General features: G+C 43.5%; 2 protein-coding genes across 4 annotated transcripts in view; one reads left to right on the top strand and one right to left on the bottom strand.

Annotated features, from left to right (window-relative positions):
* LRBA (LPS responsive beige-like anchor protein) overlaps window positions 1–24,760 on the top strand; it is a 367,953-nt gene that overhangs the window by 189,887 nt on the left and 153,306 nt on the right. For all 3 annotated transcript variants that reach the window (XM_058837408.1, XM_058837411.1, XM_058837409.1), the window contains exons 38-40: window positions 498–622; window positions 7,718–7,864; window positions 10,483–10,619. In XM_058837408.1, coding sequence (XP_058693391.1) covers window positions 498–622; window positions 7,718–7,864; window positions 10,483–10,619 — 409 coding nt within the window. The remainder of the gene's footprint in view (window positions 1–497; window positions 623–7,717; window positions 7,865–10,482; window positions 10,620–24,760) is intronic.
* On the bottom strand, window positions 13,992–16,540 carry MAB21L2 (mab-21 like 2). Its single transcript, XM_058837412.1, has one exon. The coding sequence runs from the start codon at window positions 15,528–15,530 to the stop codon at window positions 14,451–14,453; it is 1,080 nt and encodes a 359-aa protein (XP_058693395.1). The 5' UTR covers window positions 15,531–16,540; the 3' UTR covers window positions 13,992–14,450.

Genomic DNA, 24,760 nt, shown 5'->3' on the forward strand with positions numbered 1-24,760 from the left:
CACTTTCTGGACCAAGAATTCATGGCATGATTTACTGACCTTGTGCAAAAAGGCACAAATTAGGAAGAAAAATGAAGGGGGACAGACTTTGATTAATATAGGTAATGCTATACCATATTTATAATAGCCTTTTCCCTATTCTGGTTTATAAATGCAGTCACTGAGAAAGGTGCCCTGCTGAGGCTGAAATGAGGCTGAAATCGGAGCACATGCCACTAGAGTGTGGGGAAACTGATCACACTGTCAGCAATTCATTTCAAAATGATGTATTTAGTGCTCATTTCACCTTCCAAGAAAAAAGGGAAAGGAGTTCCTTAGACTGGAAGGTGATATTGTTATTTTCAAGGACATACCTAAGTAAAAGATTGCAGAAAGGGGGGGAGGTTAGGAAAAAAAAGGTGAAAGCAGCGCAAACAAGGAGAGCTTTATGCAGAAATTCAGCGCTACCATGCTGGTTGATAATTGCTAACATATGTGGCTCCTCTGTTTCATTGTAGTCGTCCTCATGAGTTCTGGCGCCTCGACTACTGGGAAGATGACTTGCGGCGCCGGCGACGATTTGTGCGTAACCCCCTCGGATCGACACATCCTGAAGCGACACTCAGGGCAGCCGGAGAACATGGTCAGTGTAAAATCTTCCTCCTGCCACCAGCAGCAGGTTACAGGATGTGGTGGGAAAGGCTGGATGTTCTTCCTTGTAGGATGCTAGCAAATGGGCCCAAAGCAAAGGCTCTTGGCTTTGCATTTCAGGCGTGTTTTCCGTACAGAGATAACCTGGCCGTTCCCTCACAGCAGCAGCGCTGGTGTTTGCTCAGCCCCTTCTTTCCATCTCAGCTGGGCTGGCACGCTGTGCATACCTTGTGTACAACAATTACAGCACAGCCCCAGCTAGACAGAAGAAAACTGGATGCAATTTTGCCATTAATCCCGGGACAGACTTCCGTCTAAATTATCTGTTTATACTTCAGTAACTGCAGAAGAAGAATTGTTCTGGTTCAAAATCCACACCAGTTATTTCAGTTAGCATATATCTGCCTATTGTTACAGATACACTAAAAGAGAAATAATACTTCTATAAGCTAAACTGTACCTTTGCTTAAGTCCTCAAATTTTTCTGCAGGAATTTGATATGGAATAAAGAGTAGCAAATGCTGATGTGCAAAGTATTGCTCAAGCAGCAGAATGGTAATGATCATTTCTACCTGGCGATTTTAAAAAAAGGAGATTGCTTTATTTTGCAGTTATTACTTCTTATTTCATAACCTGGGATCAGTCAGATATAAGGTGCTATGTCCATTCTAGAGGGGAATGTATTTACCTAGTGAATACAATAGTCAGTTTGAGAATTCTGTAGTAAATCAAAATATAAACAAGCAAACAAAACCACACCCAAAGCCAATGAACTTTGGGGTTTAGTACAGAATTTTGTGTCTTTGCTATCTACTGAGTGTACACTAATAAGGTAGAAAAGTCTTGTACTTAAAAATAATTTGCTTATAATTAAAGCTGAGTACCCTTCACGTTGAAGTCATGGAGCAAATAATTTAAATTTGAAGGGGTTTTTTTGTGGGGTTTTGTTTGTTTGTTTTGGTTTGATTTTGTTTTGGGTTTTTTTTTTGTTTTTTTTTGGTTTTTTAGCTTGTGAATTACTGCATACATATGTGCATACATATGACTACACAAATTGTGCATGGGGATAGATTTTATGCTGATTTTAGATTGTTAAGAGCATTGTATGAATGTAGAAGAACATCACTGTCATAAAGTTGGTTTCTGTCAGGCATCTTAACCTCTTGCACTCAGCCTTAAAGAGCCATTTCTGGGAGAAAATGTCTACAATATGTCAGCTGATAAAATGCCAAATGTGACATCAGTTCTCCGAAATAAATGACCATACAGAGAATAGTCAATAAAGTGATCTGAAAGCAATGTTTGTAGAGCCCTACATCTTTGACTATAGAAAGAAGAGCAAGATGTAGAATTAATTAACCCACTTTTTGCTTTGGGGTTGTTACTCTTAATACTACATGTTGTTCTTATACCGTGGACTTTAGAGCACTAAGGTCTTTTCTGTTTAATACTCCATGGATGAACAACAACTTCTGCCCCCCTTTAATATTACGTGTATTTTAAGTTAAATAGATCTTATAACAGTTTGATGTATTCTAGTTGTATTTTCAGATTTAATCTTTATGCTGTTTATCAGAATTTAAAAAATACTTTTATTCTTACTGAAAAATATTTAATGCAACCATTTAAATTTGTGTAACTAATTCTTCCACAAGTAAAGACACAGTAATTCAATTATTCATATTTCATACTAATTGATATTTTTACTAATCCATGCTGTATTTCAAGGGCTGTGGCTTATAATCAGTTTGTAATTGACAGGAGAACGATTTTTGTCAATATAAAGGAAGAATGAATAAAAGTAGCCCTATTTCAGAAGTAGCTAATAAGCACAGCTGGTAACTAACTCTGGTCATTTAAATAGATCTAATTGTTTTCTGTCTGCCTTTCTATTCAGATTTTAACATCCTTAACAGTCTTCTATTTTGTTTAATTTCCTGATGTTGTTTTATTCAGAATTTTCATACTGCCTTTGTTATCTGTTGTCCTTCTGTTTCTTTATCCAGTGAATATTTTAGTTTACCCAAGTCATTATTTAATGTGATTTCTGAAATTATAGTTGTTATCTGCCTGAGTGTGTGTACACATGCAACTGTCTTTTTCCAAGAACTTCCACTGGCAAGGTGTAAAATAAATGACCAAAGTACAAATTCAAGTTCGACTGGAAACTATGTAGAATGTATAGGAGTGCAAAGAAGTTGGGATTTCTATTGTTTCATTTTGGATTTGGCTTTCTTGGTGTATTGTTTTTAGTTTGTTTTGAGTATTTTTTTCCTTGAGTTTTAGAAGGTACACTTGTCAAAAAGATCAACTGGAGTGGCCACTTGATCCATTTCTTTCTGAATTGTGTTTGTAAACTTCTGATATTAACCAATTTCATCTCAGAAATTCCAGTTGTTCTCAGATTTCTTGGAACCAGACTTGCATGATGTAGATATCCCTAGGATTTACAGAGTATTTGCCCCAGTATGTTATGATTTCTTATCAATAATTTATCATTAATTATTCCATTTCAATTAATTTTACATGCCTCTGAAGCAAAAGCATTTTTAGGTAATGTATAAAAGGTTTCCTACTGCCTGTTTAAGTTTTTTCAAAACATCACAGACCAAAATCTGAAATTGGACATAAGGGATTTTGCTAAAAGGGACGCAGGGGAAAATAACACATAAATAATGGAACAGTACAAGCAGTAACCATGCTTGATAACATGGGTTTTAGCTCACTTTCATTAGAAGATACACATTATCAACTGCTTGGTGTCTTTCAAACACAACCAGATGTATTCTCCACCCCAGAGAACTCCCAGTGTAGGAATCATCCCAATTTGCAGCTGTGAAAATGATTCAGAAACAATTGGAAGCCTAGATATTGTTCAGTAAAACCTTGAGAGAACAACAACAATCAGCTCTGTTGCAGCCCAGTTATGTGTCTTAGGAGCAAGAACCAATCTTTTCCAAGGATTGATTTGATTTGAAGGAGAACCTCTGGTGCAGAGGTGGCAGAATAAATACCTGAAGACTAATGTTCTCTGTTCAGACAATCAATACCAGCCCCATGACTATACTTCTGGCTACCTTCTAGTTAAAAACAAATTTTTTAATTCTGACAATTTAATTGCCATTCCCAAGTTCACATTAACTTGCTTGGGAAAAAAAGGCTTTAGGTAATTTTTCAAAGGGAAAAGGGAAAAAAAAAGGATCCTTCCAAACTGGCTATTTATAAAAGTCAGTCTAATGGTGTGTTGTGGGGAAAGCGAAGAGAGGTGAAGGTGGTAGCAAATTTGGGATGTAAGGAGTTAACTCTTTTCTAGTCTTCCTGTCACCTACTGTATAGAAATGGAACCAAAATAGCTTGTATACATGTGGAGGAGAAAAAAGAAGAGAAAACCTATTGGTATTTTGAAATTGACCTCAAAATGCAGTATTTGTGAGGGAATCTTTAGCTGCTAGAAATACTTTAGCAAGCTTTTTAACAAGTGGTTTATTGAGGTTTCCAACTGATGTTTGTTAAAAATTTTATGATGGGGGATTAAAACAGTCGGTAACATTTCCATCAAGGCAATAGATGGAGTTCAGGACTCTGTGGCTGCAAGGGACCAGCAAGGGATCATCTCCAGTACTGCAGTCGACTGGTTAGTTTGCTTTGCCTCAGCTAGAAGGATGAAGAAGAAGTCTTAAGGATAATATTTTTAAAATTTGGTTTGAAAGTGATTGGTTTTTCCATTGTTATGTTTTCAGAGAAATAAGGAGAGTAGGGGGAAGCTTTTGGGAGCCCTTTGTAAAAAAAAAAAAAAAAAAAACATAGTAAGGGGTTTTTTAATGCACCTTTTCATTGAGTTGCTTTTCCTGGTATAATTACCAGTTACAAAAAAAGGGAAGAAAATTAAATTGTGTGCTGGTAGACTGTTGTGTTCAGAGCAATACATAGGCCATGCCTGGAGATCTTGATCTTGGAAAGGTGTGTGGGAGTTTGTGCTTAGAGCTGCAGGGTTGGAGCCAGAGGATCTGGTCACACCAACATAAGCAGGCCTGGTAGAGTGTTTAGAGAAGGTAGAGCAGGGTTTGTGACCTGAAGTATGAAATCCAGTGTAATTGAACTCTGTGCTCATGTGGGATTGGAGTTTGTCGTGTGATGTCATGCTCTATCATACATCTCTCTAACCAGTAAATATATAAAGAGAACTAGACCATGGCCTCCCTACAACAGTGCATTTATCTACAGAAGAATAGGTGCATCCATGTGGAATATATCCTGTTCTGTGCACATACACATATAAGCATGAAAGTGTTGGTTGCAGATGTAGTGCTTTATGCATGTCAGTACAGGAAAGGCAGATTTGCTTTATATACATCAGTACAGAAAAAGCACATTCTGGTTCAGAATTCTCTGTCTCATTGCCTTCCACTTGCTGGCCTGCAGGTGTGTAGACAGGCATCTTCCAGAGCCCATGTTTATGCTGTATTTAACTGTAACATGTGTTTCATGCATGTCAGGAAATATTGGTAGCTAACATGGTATGCAAAGAGATGACAAAAGTTTGCAAAAATGGACTAAAATAAATCAGGGTCCAAAATCTTCTATTAAAAAAAGGTACATACATAAGATGTATGGTTTTGAATCAGCAGAATATCAGTAGTTGGGGAAAGAATTAAAACCTGAGTAAGTGAAACAGGGAAATATTTCTGTTTTCCAGTCATCTTTGGTTTGGAAGCTGCTGTACTGATTTTTTTTGTTTGTTTCTTAAAGACTCAAGGACGTAGTAACATTTTAGACAAGTTGTTTTAAGTATAAAAGTATTAACCTTTGATCTTGGCTCTCAATTCAGTCTTAAGTAAGAATAGGTAGAGAGCTAGTTTGAAATTAGCATCTTCAGTATAACACAGATTCTAGTAGAGGAAGCAAAAAAATGGCAGGTATGTACAGTGCAGATGAGGTTTTTGAAACAACAAATAGTTTGCCTGCATTAAAATAAAAAAAAAAAGAAAAAAAAAAGAAAAAGAAAGAAAAAATAATTTATTATCTCGGACTTCATCTTGAGGTGGTTTTGTTCTATTTTACTTTTTTTGATCTTCAAGAGAGTGCTTGTAGGGCAATGACTAGGAGTGCATGTGGTGTGTGTTAGTACACTGATGGTAATTTTACTGCTGCTAACTGAAAATCCTCAAGGGGGAGTTAATTACAGGAAAACCTTCCTAAATATCAGCCGCATATTTTCCTTGACAAGAAGGTTTTTCAACTCACGTTGAACATCTCCACAATCTGAGTTATCATTATTTACATGAGCATATTTTGCAAGAAAGGAAAATTTGTGTTTGTACAATGCAGTTAAAGCCTTGCAATAATTTTTTTTAAGGCTTTCTTACAAGCAACAGCTGTTGCTAGGGCAAAAGGTTCATGTGTAAATTGCATTTTATTTTGTATGGTGAGTTACATTTCCTTTTATTTCGGTTTTTGGTTGGTTGGTTTGAGGTGGAGGTTTGTGTTTGCTTTTTGTTGTTGTTGTTTGGGTTTTTTTGTAAGGTCAAGGCCTAAACCGAAACCAGTATTAGGTCATGTGGAGTTTGTTGCTGTTGTGATAGAGTTTTAATAGCGGGGGGGGGGGGGGTGTTGGGTGTTTGTGTTTTCGGTTTTTTGGGGTTTTTTTGGTGGGGTTTTTTTTTTTTTCATTCTGGTGAGTGGATTTCATTTTCACTTTTTCACTGAACTGAAAAGTTTTATTATTTACAATTTATGTGCATGTATTTTCTTTAACAATTTAAACTTTATATATTGACACCAGGGAGTCGCTGCCTTCTGTAAATGTTTGCAGATTAGCATATTTTCAGAGAGAGCCCGTACAACTTCAGCTGAAGTGTGGCAGCAATCAGAGCAAGCAGCCACCAGCGTGTTGAACTTAGTTGGTCCTTATGTGTTTGGTGAATGTTTTTCAAACACAGCTGTGCCACTGGTGTTCTCAGTGTATTTTTTTTACGAAACAGTATTTTTATTTTCAACTTAAAAAAACCCAAGACAACAACAACAACAAAACCTGGACACGTACACTGCTGTGTTTTGGCATTACCACAGCTAAATGTAGGTATAGAGGGAGTCATTACCTTTCTTTCCCTTATTTACGTATTTATTTATTTATTTATTTATACTCCCCTTTCAATTTTTTTCCCTTTTTCTGTTGCTGCTTTGAGCCGGTGATTTAAATAAAACAGATTTCGTGTTGGCAGTGCCGGAAGGCGGTGGGAGCGCTCCCGGGGCCGTGCGGGACGGGAATGTCACTGCCCGGGCACGGCGGGGACACATTCACCGGCCCGGTGACCGTGTGCGGGGCGGAACATGGCACCAAGCCTGCTTGGCCATTTCCCTTCCATCCCGAAAATCCCAGCGTGAGCCCAGAAATGCCCCGTGGGAGGCCGGGGTAGCGTGTGGCCGTGCCCCCTGGGAGCAGGTGCCAGCCGCCATCCCGGGGCAGATTGGCCCCCTCACGCCCTGGCATGGAGGGGTGGGGGCTTTTCTGCCTCAGCAGCTCGACTTGCCGCCAACGGGAGCGGGAGGGATGAGGGGCGGCAGCTCCAGCGCCGCTCCGCCTTGTCCCCGCTGCCGGGCTGTTCCCGCTGGGACGGCAGGAGCAGCCCCGGTGCCGGGGGACTGAGGGCCCGGGCCGCCTCATGCGCTGGCCCCGCCGCTCCCGGCCCCGTCCTGCGCCTCCCGTTCCCAGCGCCGTGCTGGGGCTGTCGCGGCGGCGGTCCCGTGTCCTTGGCTGGAGCTTGGGGGTCAGGGTGACACACCGGGCAGCTGGGACCCTCCTCCAGCTCCACTTCCCAAGGAAGGCTGCAGGGGAAGGGAGTCTGCTGTATCCTCTTCCCCTTGGTCGTAACACTCGAAATAGAGTTAAACACTGTGGAGAGCACTGGATAATTTTGAGCAGGCTTAATAGGATTAAAACTAGATGTGTCCTAACATTAGAGGATTAAGACAGGTACTTCCCACAGCTAGTCCCTAAGCAGTTTTCCTCCTGGACTTACATTTAAAAAAATGAAATTACACTCCTTTGTCACTGAGACCTGACAGACAGCACCTTGTCTCATTTCAGCTCCCGATGAGGATATACTTGTCAAAGGGAAGCAGTCCATCAAGAGTCAAGTTTTAGGAAACCAGAACTCAGAAAGCGAGATTCTCTTGGAAGGTGATGACGATATCATGTCATTCATGGAGGAAAGAGAAGTGGAGAACTTGACAGGTAACTTCACCTATCTAATTTTCTCCTCAGCTTTTTTACTGTTGAAGTTGTGATCTCCCCATCTCTGCAGTGAACCATGGTTTGGGATACACACTGATAATTAACACACTTCCCATAACTGCTTCATTAAGATTATTTTCTGTTCACCTCAGATGCTGAAGGTTTATTTGAGGAGAGTTGTGCGTTTCCTTTCTCAGCCTTTTTGCTTTTGCAGTAGATGTCTATTATAGAAAACCTTCCTTATAGAAAATAGCTCTACATTGAAAAGGGCTTCTTTTGTGTTCTTGACCTTGTTCCACTCAAATCATTAGGCCTAGTGGACAATTAGGCAAGCTGTCTATAATTTAGGGCTTTGGAGACCTTTAATTTTTTTTTCTAAGTCTATAAAATTTTACATACTGGTTATTTACTTGCATGTAAAGGATTTTACTCACTGTGTTTAACTCCTTTAAGCCCCTTGACATTCCTCCACTGAAGTTCTTTCTCCAGAGACCATGGTCTCATTAGCCTTTTTTGTTGGTTTGTTTTTGGTTTTTTTTCCTGAAGAAATAGTACTTCAAATCATTCAACTTAATTAATTTTACATAATCAAATGCAGCCTTTGCTGATGATGTTGCAGTCTCAGAGGAGTGGGTCCATTTCTGCACAGTTCAAAATGCAAAACCAGCACAACCAGTGGTTCAAAGACTGGCAGTTATAGTGTCTCAATTGCTATTTGAGGAACATGGGTTTTACAGGGAAAATGCAAACTTCTCTGTGTTCTTTTGCTTCTCATCTGGTATTCCATGTACACTTAATTTAGAAAAAAACATGGTTTATTGGATAATTCTGGTTCCCTGAGAAGCTGGTAGTATACTCTTACATTGATACGGATCATGCATATGATAATTCACTGAAAATGCTGGAAGTGATTATTTATTGGCATTTTGCTTATCCCTGAACTGCATTCCACTCTTTTTCATGAAAAAAAAAAAAAAAAGCGCAAAGTTAAAAATGCAGCATAAGGAAAAAGAAAACCTGCATAGGAAAAGTAAAGTAAAGTCATGGGAGAATGATGCAGAGGAATTTCTCTATTGTATCTTTATTTTGAATATATGACTCTTTCATTTTTCCCTTTCTACCACGAGCTTCCTTCTCAACACCCTTTTCCATGTTCCCTTCTATTATTCATTCATTGGTTTGAGTAATACATTCATACTGTAATAGAGGTGAAAGGGGAGTTTAATTATGTAATCTTGACAATGGCAATAGGATTAAGAAGTAATCCTCACTAATAAAGTGGTGTGGGTTAGAAATGAAGTGGAAATTGTCAGGGGTCTTCTACAGGACCTGGGCTGCCCCAGCTTCTGCATCTGTCTGCTTGCCCTGTAATTGAATGTCTGCGAGTGATTGAAAAAATGTTATTTCTCCTCTGGATTACATGCTAATGTACAGGGGGCAAAGGGAGACAGCAAAAGAACACATAGCTGCTTATTTCATCCATTTGTGTGGGTGAGCTTTGGGAAATCATGGCAGTTCCGCAGCTATCTCATGCCCATCTGCAGACACAATGTATTTGTACATTGGGAATAGAGGGCAAAGCTGCTCTGATCTCAGCAGAGCATCTCTTCTTTTGTCCTAGTGGCACACATTGAGATTGATGCGAGATTAAGGACCATCACCCTCCTAACAATCGATGGAAATGACAATTCATCTGAATTTTTTGTCAGTTATTCTCACGTTGATTACCTGAACGTGTGTACCTCATTTATAGATGCTTTATTAAAACAAAATTGTCTATGTCACTTTAATATCTTCTACTGTTTTACAAAAGTCAGATAATACTGCAGCCATGTAACTTCATTTCCTTGCCTCTTAATCAGCTGGATGACAAACCTAACCTGTTTTCTTTCTGTATGTGTTAGTTTATATAATGCTGAACCTACTGTTTTCAGTAGTAGTCTGATTTGTTGCTGTGATAAGCCCTGTGGAGAAGTGATTATTCCAATAAAAATTCATTCAGTTGGAAACCAACCCTCCAGCTGTTTACTCCCACAGTCCCCAAGCTACACTAACACTGTATGGAGTGCTTGGACAATATTTAACGTGGAATCAAAAGCTTCTTTAAAACATTTTACTTTGGGCTCTATAATATTGTGCAACCTTAACAGTAGATACCCAGCATTCATGAGGGAGCACTTTGCAGTTAGACAACATTGAGCCTTGACTCCTTGGTTCATCTTTGTGAAATGCTATCAAAACTTCCCAGCAACTAAAGAACACATCAAAGAGTAAGATTTCAAGTGTACATATGTGCACTCTCTATGTTTCATGTAACAGAACATGTGCAACTCTTGGACTTTCTTGGGCAGAAAACGGGTCTGAGTAAAAGCTGAAGGCTGCCATGCTAAAGCCAGCTCTGTAATGTATGCAGCAGTTTGCAATTGCAGCTGCTTCAGTGTTCGGCAGCACAGACACTGCAAATCTGTTACATATGTTCTTTTCTGGGACAAAAAGGGGTTTGCTCTTTAAGGAAGAGCGGTGATCTTTGCTTTATTTTAATGTCCTTGGCTTGAAAAGCAGATAATTTGTACTCGCATTCTTTTCAGTTTGAACACTGTGTTTTCCCGCTTTGCCAGGTCCAGTGTCCCTCAGCACACCAGCTCAGCTTGTGGCACCGTCCGTGGTAGTGAAAGGCACCCTCTCCATCACTGTTTCTGAGCTCTACTTTGAGGTGGATGAAGAAGATCCTAGTTTTAAGAAAATCGACCCAAAGGTAAGAGATCATTGACCCTGAGCTCTGAGAGATGATGACAAATTACCCAAGACCTTTAATTCTTCACTTGACTTCCTTTACCTCTATTGGGCGACAGTGTTTCTGCTTTAATAACTTCGCCACTGACCATATATGTTGCTGAACTTCACATAGGTGACACCTCCTTTCTTGCTCCTTTTTCTCCCTCTTCCATAATTCGACCCTACTTGAATGTTAATTAGATCGCTGCAAATAAAGCTCTAGGGAGACATGTCTGAAATAGAGACATCTTGAATCACAGGACTGTGTGAATATGAGGAAGTTCAGCGAGGTTTTTAGTCCAAATACTTCGTTTTACTTTCCTGATTTTAGCAAATGTCAGTGTAAAACAGCACTGAACTTCCTACACTTCTAAGTTTGCAGTGCTCCTGTCATATTACTCTATAACACATTTTACAGGGCCTGTTATTATTTACTGTGGCTAAGCATAAAACATAATTGCCGTTCTAAAAGATGTTTCTGAGCTGACTTGGTAATTTCCACAAACTTTATTTGCTCCGAGTTGCTTGATTACTTGTGTTTTGGTTAAAACTAGTAACCTTTAGTAAAATGACAATTTCAAAGGGAGCATATAGTGCAATTTGCTTAATAACATTGCACTTGAATATTTTCTGCAGTGTTACAGCAACATTTCAAAAGTAGGACACAACTGGTATATAGTCTCACAACTTAAGCATACTCATGGCTCTTGGTTTTTTGAATACCTACCTAATGTTAAAGTGGGTAATAATTTCTTTGGGAAGAGTACTGCTGAAAGAAGTAGTGGTTTTCTGCTTGTCTGTAGAGAGAATACTTTGTGTATTAAGCACTGGTTCAGTTCTTTGTTCCTATTCAGTAAATTGGTCTTGTCTGTATTAAAAATGGCATTGGTGGATCTGAAAGCTGGGATTATCAAATACTGTCAGGGAAAAAATTTATTTTGAAAAGCAGTGCTCTCAAATTGTTAGAGCTAGATTTTAGTATAAGCAATTAACTAGAATTGTGATTTTATGTGATATCATAAATGAGATTTAACTTTTCTTTTGATCCTGAATGATTTTTGAAATATATTAGAAATTATTTTAAGTATGAGATAGTGGTTAAAATTTTTATATGCTTACTCCTTCTATTATGTTTCACTAATCCCTCCACATATAACTAAAAAACACCATTTAATGATGAAAAGAATATAAATTTGAAATTAAAGCTAGTTTGATATGTTTCTGTATTGCATTTTCCATCTAAAATGTTCTGCTTTGTATTGTATTAGCATAAGAAAAGTCTTACAGATCTGCATTATTCTGCATTTTTGGTTTTCATGTTCAGCACATAGGGTCTTTGAGTACAGTTGTTAATTCTTACCATTCTTGTTACTTATTTTGTGGGAACACTGACATATATAGTTAACCTCCTTTTCTCCTGCTTCCCAGTATTTGGTAGAGGTTGTTTTCTTAGCTGTGAGCAGGCATTATGGTTTACTCTTTATGTAAGAGATTTTCTTAGAGTCCTTATAACAGGAGAGGTTGGTTACATGAAATACTGGCTGCACCTCTTACATTCTGCTTGCGATGTTACTTTAACTGGAGATCTTAAAATTTAAAAAATGACCTTTTATAATGTCTCAGGGGTGGGGGGGAAGCTAAAAATCAGATCTGAATAATTTTATTTTAAAGACTACGTAATCTTAAAACAGCATCTTTTCAAGCATTAACACCTCCCTGCCCCACCCTGTGCCGAAGTCAATGTACCTTGATAGCGATGACTAGCTGCTGTAGAAAATGTCCCTTGGAAAAAAAAAAGCAACAAAAACAGCCTCAACAACTAATCCGCTGTAAACTCAGCAGGCCCGCTTAATTAATGAGGCTTCATCTGTTAGATAAATTTAAGATCCCTGTATATTTGTCTAAACTACCGAAAAGAAAATATTGTGACAAGTTCCTGAAGTAAAACCTGCCTTAGGTAGCGATAGCATCGGCAGCGATATGATCAGAGTTTATACGCGGCTCCGGGCTGTTTTGGGAAGGAAAGGGTAGCCCCGCGGGCTGAGCCCGTTTTGCCCGCTGATCCGGGATCCAGCGCTGTGGGAAGCGCTCAGATGGCTCCACAAAAGACTTGTGGAGCTCAGCCGAGGCTGGAGGGGCTGCGGACGGCGCGGCGGGCCCGGGGCCGGGCTGTGCCCGCTCCGCCGGGCAGGGTGCGCCGCGCACCCCGTTCCGTCGCCCCGGCTGCTGCCGCCATCCAGGATTTCGTTTTTAAACTTAAAGGCAAAAGCAGCTCAAGTTATAATGGTTATTTCTTTCAGTCTCCGTCCAAAAATAAACGAAAATAGTCTTTTGGGGCAAGAACTTGAGTTCTTTTTTTACCTCCCCCCCGCCTACAAAAGGATACGAAAAGTTGCTCGAAATGCTCCGATCCGGCGTTGCAATCTTTCGGGCAGCTTCAGCGGGTAACGCTAACGTTTTTAAATCATACGAATGCGTTCCCGATAAAAATCCTGCCAGTATTTCTCAGTCGTCCCGAGCAAGCTTAAAGCGGAAATAGCTACGGGGAATCAGGCAGAGCTTCGCTTTGGGAGAGGGGGAAGGAGATCGGCAGAGAGCGCCCGGGTGCCGGTGTAGGATCGGGTGGTTTCCTGACGGGCTCCTGCTTATCTCCCCGTCTGACTAATCTGCAGTGCGATTTTATGCTGTACTTAAAAATCTGGGCAAAAACAAATGTTTGTTTAAAAAAAATATCGACCGGTTGCTCTAAATCGTATTAATTATTCAGGGTAGATCTATACTTCCTTCGTGTCAAAGTCAAATGGATAGCGTGTTCGCTCCGGGAAGCGAAAGCAAACAACGATGGGTTTTTAAAACAAAATGCAGCGCTCGAGATTTACTGGAGAAAATAAAAGCAAGGGATACCATAAGGAAAAAAAATAAAAGGAAAAAAAACGACTGTAGGGTAGGAAAAGGCATGCTGTAATTCTGACTAAACTGTAGCGAGCTGCTGTGCGATGCTCCATATATTCCAAGATTTAGAACAGAACCTTAGAGTAATAGAAATATAGCAGATGTTGTCTCATGCTGAATTACAGAATATATAAGATTTTTTTTCTTGGATGCACTTTTTCTTTTTAATGGAAACTAGAAGGAGGTTTAGAAAACATCAGCCAATATGCTGAGCTAAGGCTTGGACTAGGTGTTGCATTTAGCCTATCTTTACATCTCGTGGTTTAGATTATTTAAAAAAAAAAATCCTTCTGAGGTTCAGAAAGAATCTACTTGTCTGAATTTAAGAACCATTCACAAAAAGTCAACGTAAAGTTAAAGTAATATTTTTATTACTATTTGCAACAAGTCAGTTGTGGGGCACATAATCTGACCTTGGCACCGAAATACATTTAACATCAGTAAAACTTTTTTAAAGGGAGATTTGTACATATAGTTAAATAATTTTTTTCACTTGGTGACAACATTCAGGCAAACAAGAGAGCATAAGAAAAGGACTATACATGGATTGGAAAATGTACCTTTCGGGTTTCGTTTTGAAGTTGCAAAAGTCCGATCGCTTCTTTTTGTGATCTTTTAAAAATTCACATTGGAGGACAGGAGGAGAGAGGCTCTTCCCTTCTTCCGTGCAAGGCGGTGAGAGTTTATGCCGGGAAAACCGTCGGCAAGTTTTTAAAGGCCGAACTGCAGGTGGGTGGGGGGTGGCGGGGGCGCGTGTCTTTCGCCGCCTCTTTCCGTCGTCGTTCGCGTTAAATAAAAAGTTTTTTAGGCGCTGTTGTTGTTTACGGAGGGCGAGTTTTTGTGCGCGGGGGTGTTAACCCTATAGCTTGTCGAGGCTTTTGGGATTGGTGAGGATTTCTCTGGCTAGCCTCCAGGTCTGTTTGGCAGCGCTTTCCAGGGCCGAGTGGGGTTTGCCCTGAAAGAGGTCTAGGTTGGGCAGGAAGTAGTGGGGGCAGCGCCGGCACTGCAGGCAGGAGATGAGCTGCAGGAGGATGCCGTTCAGCCGGTCGCCCAGGCACGCCTCGTCCCAGTCGGTCTCCCGCGGGTGCTTCTCGCACTCGTACAGCAGCAGCGTCTTCATGTGGTAGTTGTTGAGGGGCTGCCCGGGCAGCTCCAGGTGCCGGTCGCGGAGCGTCTTCAGCACCGACAGGCACTTGTTCCGGCAGCCGCCCATCAGCAGCCGGTTCTCGGCCTCGCCGAACTGCAGCACCCAAGCGTCGCTCTCGGCCGAGCTCTGCTTGCCCGTCAGCGAGTAGCACTCCTTGGAGAGCAGGTTGAAGCCCTCCGCCTTCACCTCCGCCACCCGGTTGGGGCCGGGCCAGGGGATGTGGGGCATGGGCCACTGCGCCGCGCTGCGCGGCCAGATCCCGGTGCACTTGAAGGCGGGCGTGATCTGCACCACGTACCGCTCCCGGATGCGGAGCTTCACCTCGCTCGTGTCCGCGATCATCTTCACCACGTCTCGGTAGCTGCACTTGTCCACGGCCTGGGCCACCAGCGTCTGGAATCGGGAGCGGATCTTGCGGGCGGACAGGTAGCCCGAGGCGGTGATGAACTCCACCCAGAGGGACATGCTGCGCTTGCGGCCGTCGCTCAGCTTGAGCACGGCGCAGCCCGGCAGGGAGCCGTCGTCCACGAAGTTGAAGACGCCCATCTGGTTGAGGTAGAGCACCACCTCGAACTCGGTGGGCGAGATCACCTCCAGCCCCTCGTAGCGGGCGTCGATCTCGCTTAGGGAGCTGATGAAGCGCGGTTCCTGCACCTCCACCTCCTTCAGCACGTCCGACACGACCTTGCACACCTCCCGGATGGTCTTGGCGATGGCCGCCTTGCGCGCCTGGCAGCGCTCCGTGTAGTATTTGTTGAGCTGGTAGACCAGCTTGGCCTGCGCGGCGATCATGTTGGGGCACAGGTCCGGGCTGTACACCGGGCTCTCGCAGTACGTTGAGGGATCCAATGCTTTAGCGGTGGCTGCAGCTTTGCGGAGGGCACCAGCCAAATCGCAGACCCCCACCGCCTCCGGGAAGAAGGCGGCAGCGGCGCGCCAGTGAGAGAAATTAAAGAAATCGGGGAGGGCGGCGAAGCACAAAGGAGCGAAGCCCAGCGCTGCCCCGGCGACGAGGAGGAGCGGGACGGTGCGGGCTGGGCGGCGGTGCTGGTGATGCTGGAGCCGGTGCCGGAGCGGCGGGCAGTCCCCGCGGGCTCCCGGAGCACAAAGTTTTGGATGGCGATGGGGGCAGGGAAGTCTGGGCTGCCTCTGCGCTCAGGCGCCCACCCCCCCGCGCAGCGACAAAAATGCCGTTTCAATAGTTCATGGAAAAAAAAAAACAAACCCAAAACAGCAAACAAACTTCCCCAGGACTCGCAGAAGGTCCCCGTAGAAAAGCCGGTCGGCGGCGAAGTTTAAAACCGCAACACGGTACAAGAGGAGGAGAAGAATGCGAGCAATGCCCTCAGCGGAAGAGTGAACTCTGTGTCTGTCTGTCTGTCTGCCTCTCTCTCTCTTTCAGTCCGTGGCACCGCCAGAGATGTGCATGCGTTTGGCTGCTGCTCTCTCAGACTGTCAGGGGGTGTTGTTGATTTCCCTTTTCCTGCTGGAGGCGTTGGCTGAACCCGGCTCTGTGGCTGTCTCTATCTTTACGCGCAGACGGGTGCACTTGGTCTGTGATCTCTCATTCCCGTCCTGCAGATCTACATAGATTGTTGTGAGAGAGACTGTATGGAGAGGAGTTGTTGGTTTTTTTTGTTTGTTTGTTTGTTTTCTTTGCACAGACTGTGTTTTATCCTGAGAGGGAAGAGGGCGTAGCTGCCGTGCCCGGGATGGCTTCTCCTCCCCCTCCCCACCCCTGGAAGTGCGCGCCGAGGCTCCCGGTGTCCGCGCCTCTCGCTCCGCTCCTGCAGCGCCGTGTGCCCTCGTCCCTCTCGCGGCGCTGCCGCCGGGCCCTGTAGTTTATGAATGGGGCCGCGCGCGGGCGCGGGGCGGGGCCGCGCCGCCAATCGCCGCCGAGCTGTCAGCGCCGCGGCCAATCGCGGCACCCGGCGCGCGCACACGCGCCTGCGCTCCCGCCCCCGGCCCCGCGTCCGCTGCGCGGCGGGGCTCGGAGCGGGATGGGCAGCGGGGCAGCCGCGGGGGAGGCTCGGAGCGTCCCGCCACCCGGCGCGGTGTGTGAGGGGGGGAAAACCCCAAAAATCGCTGTAACTTCGCCGTGGCGCCCGGTGAAGGGCGAGGTGAGCTCGCTGCTCCCTCCCGCTCGCTGCGACGGGACCCGGCGGCAGTGCCGGTGTGTGCGGAGAAAGGGGAGAGGCGGACCGGAGCTTCCCCGCAGGCATAAATCTTATTTCGCTTAATGCCGGGCTGCAGCAGTGAAAGTGAGACCGTCACCGGAGTAGCGTGGCACACACTTTGTTTTACTGCTCCCAGTCACCTTAATTTAGATAAATTTTGTGTCATAAAGTTCTTCTCATCCTCCTAAAGCGCAGGATTGAATTATTAGAAAGGAAACGATATTTTATGCAAGTTTGTATTAATAAGAGTATGGAATAGTTCGGACATAAAGCCGTAGCTCCGTGGTGTCGGGTCGGAGGGATCCCCGGGGCGGTACCTGCTGCAGAGCAGACAGATCCGCTTCTCCTGCGGGAACTTGGGATGGAAGGGAGAGCAATTTCCACACCTCCAGTCTCGGGGCAAGGCTGCGTAGGTGCTTTGCCCTCCCCTGGGCCGGGCAGTCCCGCGGTGCGGGGCGGCTCCGGCCGCCCGGGAGCCCCGCCGGGAGCGGGAGCGGGGCCGTGCCCGTGCGGGGACGCGGTGCTCTCCTCCGTGCAGAGCCTGCCCGTAACCCGCTCGCAGCGCTTGGGCTCGGCTCCTTGCGCTCTCCTCCTTTCACTGCAGCTGGCTGATTTTAATAAAGAAAATACCGCCGTCTGTTTTCTGTGTGCGTTTAAATTAGAAACATGTCTGGTGCCGACCGTACCGCTGGAAGTAGTAAGTACGGACGTGCCCGGCGCCGGTGCGGCTCCGTCCTCCGCGATGAGAGGATCGGCTCCCTGCTTCCCTGCCTGCTTCCCTGCCTGCCGCCGGGGCACACTGCGCCCGGGGATGTGGGGGCCGGCCCGGCGGCCCGCGGTGCCCGGTGCTGGCGGCGGTGTCAGGTGTCCCCGCCGGGCCCGGCCCCGCCGGGAGGGAGACGAGCCTAGGGAAGGCTCGAGGGGAGCAGCTTCCGAGGGGTGGGGGAGAGAGGGCAGGCTGCCACGAGAGCGGAGTCGCCGGCTCTCCAGGGCGCTGGTGCCGCTGCTTGCTGGGTGTCCCGGGGATGCGCGGGCTGGAGCGGGGCTCTCCGTCCCGGGGCGCGGGTAAGTGCCGGCGGAGCTGCCCCCTCGCCGCGGCCGCACCCGCCCGGGGCGCTCGGAGGCTCCGTAGGGGCGGGCGGGCATGGCTGCGCTTCGCTTGCGCGGCTCGGCTGGCCCGGCGGGGCAGCCAGGGTCCCACGCCTCGCCTCCCGCTTCGCTCCGGCAAAGGGAAGAGTTAGTTAGGGCTGGGGGTCCCTTTCACACGCCGCTGTCAAAGCTCCCGAGGCGGCACGGGGCACACTCGCTGCCGGGCTGGCACCTCTCTCCGCGCCGCCGAGGGCTCCGCACACCCGCCCTCCGAGCAGAGGTGGGCAGGAGGGCTCCACGGGGTCTCGCTTCCCGCAGAGAGCGCCCAGCCTAGGGGTTACCGTGTCCTGGGCGCGGAGGAGATTGCCGGAACCTTCAGGCGGCCCGGGCAAAGGCGGGGGCACACGCGTTCCCTATTTTTTAAGGTAAAAGCAGGAGGAGGGGGCGATTCCATTCGCACCCCTCTGAAAAGGTGCCTAATGATGTAGCGTTACCAGTGTTCAGATTTAAAACAATTCATTACCAATTTTCCTGCCTGAGGTTGAAGCCCTAGTAAATAATAAATCAGCTAAACAAAAGCTGACTTTAATTTATTGCCCCAACGCTAATTAGAAACATCATTTGAGCAATAAACTTAAACACTTCCAGCAAATAATGCACGTGAAACCCTTCTCTCTCGTGTCTGGGTGTCTGTGGCCGCACTGCATTAAGACCAGCTTCATCTGTGGCGGAATTTGCTCTCGCAGGGATGAATAATTGAAGGGGGAACAGGATCCGAGGAGGCTATAATTGAAGAGCCCTTGTCACCTCTGCTTTTATGTATGTTAGTTTAGAAGTCCATCAGCAGCTCCTTGATGGTGTATAAAACGAAGTGGCATCCCCTCCAGCAGCAGGAGATACTGTATTCCATTAAAAAAGACCGTGTGCGTGTGTGTGCTGCAGAGAGGGAAACTCAGGGCTAAAAGCCACTTGAAGTCTTCAGACCGATTGATCTGTATTCTCTCGTTATAATCCGTCTCATCATACTTGAGTTAATGAGGCAGGGGCGGGGGTGATCTGATGGTCCTTGACAAATTCATTAGGGAGGCTGCGGGACATTTTATTTGACTGTTAAACATCGTGTTTGTTTGGTTTAAGCAGTGCCAACATCAGCATGCCGCTGCCTGGAGCTATAGTGTTTTGTTAGCGAGGGCTTCTGTAAAAAGATACTGGGAAGGGGACGCGGTGTGCAGTGTTTGCTCTTGCCTTGGCTCCTCCTGCCCCCTCCCGCTCGTATGGCAGGGAGCTCCGGCGGGTGTAAATCCAGCCCTGCAGGCAAGGGATGTGCCACGGTATTTTCTTCACACTCAGGATGGCAAAGAAGCAGCGAAGGGCTACCATTAAGACATATTTTTTTTTTTCCCCCTTCAAGAAAACATTATGTATTTATGTTAACCGCTAAAACAACAAAAGAAAAAAGCTGGAAAACAGCTCAGACTTCTAGCAATAAGCATGCAAGTTTCTTGCTGTGTTATGATATAGCATACTTTCATTTGATTGCCTAACCAGCTTATCAACGTTAAATATTTCAGAGTATTTTAATTATGACTGGTGTATTTTAAAGTTTCTATAATATGCTACTGATATAAGGTATAATTTTTAAGGTAAATCGAATTTTAATCAAAGTGACTTAGGGCTCTTGAAGGATTTCTGCCAAGGATTTCTGTCCTTTTTCTCTCCCTTGCTGAGATGCAGAGGGAAAAGTGAATTCAAGAGCAGGTGCTCCCAAAGGGGCTGAGAAGTATTTTTAAGAATAGCATATGAAATATGTATGTGTTTGTATATGCTTTGTTCATGGCAGCTTTGCAGATGAGACCCAGCTAGCATTCCATTATTTTCTTGTAGTTGGTCTCCTCTCTGTCCGTTCATTTAATGGAAACAGTTGTGCAGAAAACGGAATAATTAATCTGCTTGTGGAACCTAGCATTGTGTTATTTTTTTCCTGGAGATCAGTCTTCCAACATTCTCAGCTTTAAGTGCTTTGTAGGACTCTGCTTCCATTTATAGAAGAACTGTATGGGAAAAGAGCTAGTGCCCTTTGCCTGTCATTTTCTTACATTCCTGCACTGCTGATGAAGCTTGAACTGCTGCAGGGAATGTATGGATTTGAAAAGAAATGATTCAGTAATGCATGTTATGTTTCTCCACAGCAGACCTGGGCTAATAGTTACAGCCAACACTGCACTGGGTTTGAGTGATAAAATTCCTTTTGCACTTGATGGTGTACGGTGCGTTCCTCTTTTTGGGAGTCGTGGCTTGGTTTTAGTATCTGCTGATCTGTTCTAAGGTCTGTGTGTATGAAGTTAGTTGATGGCACACACCGGAGGAGAAAGGATGATTTAATTTTTACAAATGTCATTAATGTATCTCATCAATCTAAAGTGTTGTATAAATCTTGTACCTTTTTTACCCTGTGAAGATTGAGTGGTATGGCAATTAAAGAATGTGTACATGTTTCTGAGTCTCCCCAGCTTTCATTTCTTCAGCGGGAAAGGGGTTGGTTTCAGCTACTCCTTTAAGTAGCTTATTTCTGCTTTCCTGTTCAGTCTTAAAATGTGAGTATGTTCATAATCTGGTGTTTAACCATAAGCAATCTGCTGCCGAGGGACTTTCTCTAATGCTTTGAACTTTGTATTAAAGGTAGCATTTTCTCTTTTCTCATGGTGACTAAAAGACTTATTTTAGCTGGAGACTGGTTTGAATGCTAAATACTGTTTTGTAAGTTTATTTTAATAAGTTTGCAATCATGGAAAACCAGACATATCCAAAAGGAACAATTCTAGCGCTTTTGTAAAATTTTGTTCTTGTTCAAACTTCATGGGGGCCTTTTGTTTGGATGCAGTTGGGGTGGGTGCATGCTGTTTCATTCACTAGAAATAACCAAATCAATGTGTGTTGGCTGGTCTTTATTAATAATAACTGATTAATTATATTAAAAATGTCACTTTTAAGAAGTGAGAGCATGTAACATGCCAGAATTTTCTCAGCTTCACCTCCAATTGAATGCATTAACACTTATTTGCTTGAGAAATATGGGATGGGCTACAGAGATTATGTCTGGTTCTTAAAAATGCTGTGAGGCTGAATCAGCACATCTTTTAAAAATACAAAAAATACAAAGATGTTATAAGCAAAATCAAAATTTTGGAAATGAAAAAAAGATTAATTTGCAGACTTTTGGCTTTTTTTTGTCAGTAGCTGCAGGTGATTGCTCTGTTTATTGCCTTAGATGTTGCCGTCTCTGTGCATATGCATAATGATTCCAACAAACAATAGCCTGTGTGGTTTTACTGGTTAGACAGCTATTTTAGAGATCAAAATCTTCATGCAGCCTTGTCAAGACAAAACATATGTATAAGTTAACCTAAAATTGTCTTGAGTTACACTCTTTTAAAATGTCTGTTTCTAGGTCCAGAAGCAAAAGCTCCTCGTTTATAAGCTTATGCTTTAAAAAGTGCTTTTTCAAGTACAACATATAGCAGTGTGAAATCCTCTTCTCCTCACCAGCCACTGTTCTGGTTATAACCTTTCAGAGAATTTCTATGAGGGCAATCTATAAAGGGAAAAGGTGTTGTGATAGGAGGGAACAGAGGGGGCTCAATCTTCTCAATAGCAACAGTGACCAGCACAGAACATATCGAGTCTCTCTCTGGCTCTCCTCCCTGTATTTTAAGACGATTTTGTTTTGACTTTGGGTCTGATAGAAAAAGCATGCAATTTGTATTTCATTTAAAAGAAGTTCCTGTTTGAGCAGTCTTCTCACTGTTTCCTCATTCAAATTAAATGCACAGTTAGAACCATCTACTTTTCTGTGCATTGTACTTCATAGTTTTGAATTTTTATCCTTTGAAAGTACTATGTTGACATAAAAGTAGTAAACTACTACTATCTATTTAAACCTATCACAGGAGTTTTGTTGCTACTTCTAATGAGAGAATCAAATCATAGCTAATCCTATTTTCTATCTTGCTGTGCATATCTTATTTCAGAATAACTTCTCCATATTAATATGCTGCTCTCTTTTAATTTTCTTATTAATTAGGTAAAATTTGCGTGCACAATAGTTCAAGGTACCATCTACCGCTGCTGGAAAGGGGAAACTGCATTGGCTCAAATAATGTATAGAAGCCATCTGCATAGCTTAATTGAAATAATATTTGGTGATCTAAGAGATGGAAATTGTTCCTTTTCTTTAACCATCTGAAATAAAACTAGGATGTAAACCAGCTGTCTTGGCCTATGGAAATCAAGGTTCTGCCAGTCTGTTTCTTTTCTTCATTTTCTACTTCTATCTTCCTTTATTATCTTTGTATCCCAAGGAGTCTTTCTTATTTTCTAACTGGTTTTGTCTGCAACACGGGCTGGGTTGGTGTGTTTAAATAGACTCTGGATAGAGTGAAAAATCTTTGATCTATGGCTATGACTGCTTCCAAATGATTTGCTTGCTGGGACTGGACACTGTCCATGCCCTTTCACTTCACTATCAGATAGGCACACAAAAAGGACTTGACATGCTACCAGATGCATAGTTAATCATTGCATTAGGTCTGTAAAGGGGAACCATCCAGACTCAATTAGGTCTACCATTTTTAAGTAGTGTTTGCTCTGTAGTTTGTTTGGAACTGAGTATTAATTCTAACTGCCATTCTGTTTATCTAAAAGGGCTTTAACACAGTTCTATGCTTTCATTTTTGAGGAGTGTTCTCTGCATTTAAGCTGTTTGTGTCTATGTAGAAGATTGTATGTTTGTTACAATGTAATAAATATTGCAGTGTAACATTTTCCGAAGCTTTAATGAAAAAAGTTTTTGTCTTTTTGTAATTCAGCAGTTTCCCTTTCTCAATTCCAATTTCAAAAAGTGCATTTGAAATAACCTAAATGCAGCAGCTGGCATATATTGAGGCAGGATTCAGAAGTAAAACTTACAAAGGTATCTGGAGTTTTGGAATTGAGTCTTAAATGCTGAAAACCAAGTGGCAGTATTTTTCCTCTCACTTATTTACCAAGAGCTCATGCTTGTGTCTGTTTTGTGCAAGAAGGATATCGAGGGTGCAAGAGTTAAAAAAGTCCAGCTGCAGAGTAAAAAACATTACTTAAATAATTGTTCTGAATCTTGCCTGGGATTTCTAGAAGTAATTTGTATATTTACATTAACAGTTGTTAACTGTATGCACTGAATAAAATTCCTAGCCTTCTCAGAGTTTCAATAAATTGGTATTAACTACAATTCATAGATGTAGGCAAACTTTCATGGAATGAAGAAGTTTGGGTGTTCAAATTATATAAATTCTTCGGATCACTCATGCTGTCCGCATTTTCTGGTAATGTTTATATTGTGTATGGCAGGCCCATGGAAGCAGGAGCATAAAAGGACACAAAGTAATTTTTGATTGAAAATTAGTATATAAGAAAGGAGCACTAACCGGAGACTTTAAAAGTACTTTCATTTGATTTTAATATTTATTTATTTTGGAAGAAAGGAGGAGCAAGGCATTTATAGCTATTAACTTTCAAAAAAAGTCTATATATGGTTACAAAAACTTTTGTATTAAACTTCAGGTTATAGTTCAGTGTTTAATTTAGATCTGAGATTTCTTGCTTTAGTTCTTTGCTTCATGGCTGTCAGTATCCTTTGGAGGAAGGCACATGCATTAAAGTATAACATTTATCATTTAGTTGTAGTCACAGGGATATTTAGAAGTTGGTAATGGATTTCCAAGATGCAGGATGTACAAGTGGATACTACTCAGAAGTGCCAGTTAGGGCTCGCTGGGGATTTTTAAATAATTTATGGCTACCTGCTGCTCTGAAATACAGGTGTGTGCCTGTGTATTTTCCATTAATGTTTCATATTGATGCATATAAATACTCAACGGAGAATAGACCTAATATAGGTCTATTAGAGGCAGAGGCAGGTGGCTTTTCCCCATCCATCATCTGTCCTGGAGGTTCATTCTGACTGGCATCTGCATGCCAGCACGCCTCCAAAGGGGAATTGTTTGTGTACTTTGGGGGCTTCCAGAGTGCGAACTTGAAAGAAAGTGGGACTTGAAATGTGCAGTCATTTGTGAATTTATGTTTTATCTCCTTTCACTTGAAAATTTATGAGGAGAGTGACTTAGGGTGCTTGCGTTGTGTGTTCCAGGGCTTGCCCCCACTGATAACACCCTTGTTGGCGTGAAAGTGCAATGCAAATTATGACAGTTACAACCTTCTGTTTTGTTTAACCTGTCAGTGGATTTCCTGGCTCAGTGCTGAGGGCAATGGCGTGTTCAGCTAGTTCCATATTCACCTAAACTTAAAAGGTCAGGTTTCTACAGGCAAGCCTAGTCAAAGCCTAATTGATGAGGAGGGCAGGGGGACAGAATTTACTGTTCTGTTGGCTAGTTTCATAACGTTAGGTTGTCCTGAAAGCATCAGGCAGTCACAGCCCCTTTCATGTAAGTGCTGACCCTAGACAGGAGCTGACAATCAAAGGAGGCAGCCACAGGAACCAGTGCAAGTAGGCTATTGATTTTTCAGTTAGGTCTAAGTAGTTTGTAGTATGGGTAATGGGTGACAGAGGCAGGTATGTCATTATCAATGAGCTCCAGAACAGTAGCGACAGCCCCTGCTCATATTTCCTTCAGCACTGACAGTAGGCGTCCTGCACTGGTCAATAAATCGCCCAACCTTTTACTGACAAGTGACTTGGAGGTGGGGAGCGGGGGAGTCAAA

Source organism: Poecile atricapillus, chromosome 4 (genome assembly GCF_030490865.1).
Source record: "Poecile atricapillus isolate bPoeAtr1 chromosome 4, bPoeAtr1.hap1, whole genome shotgun sequence".
Lineage (NCBI taxonomy): Eukaryota > Metazoa > Chordata > Aves > Passeriformes > Paridae > Poecile > Poecile atricapillus.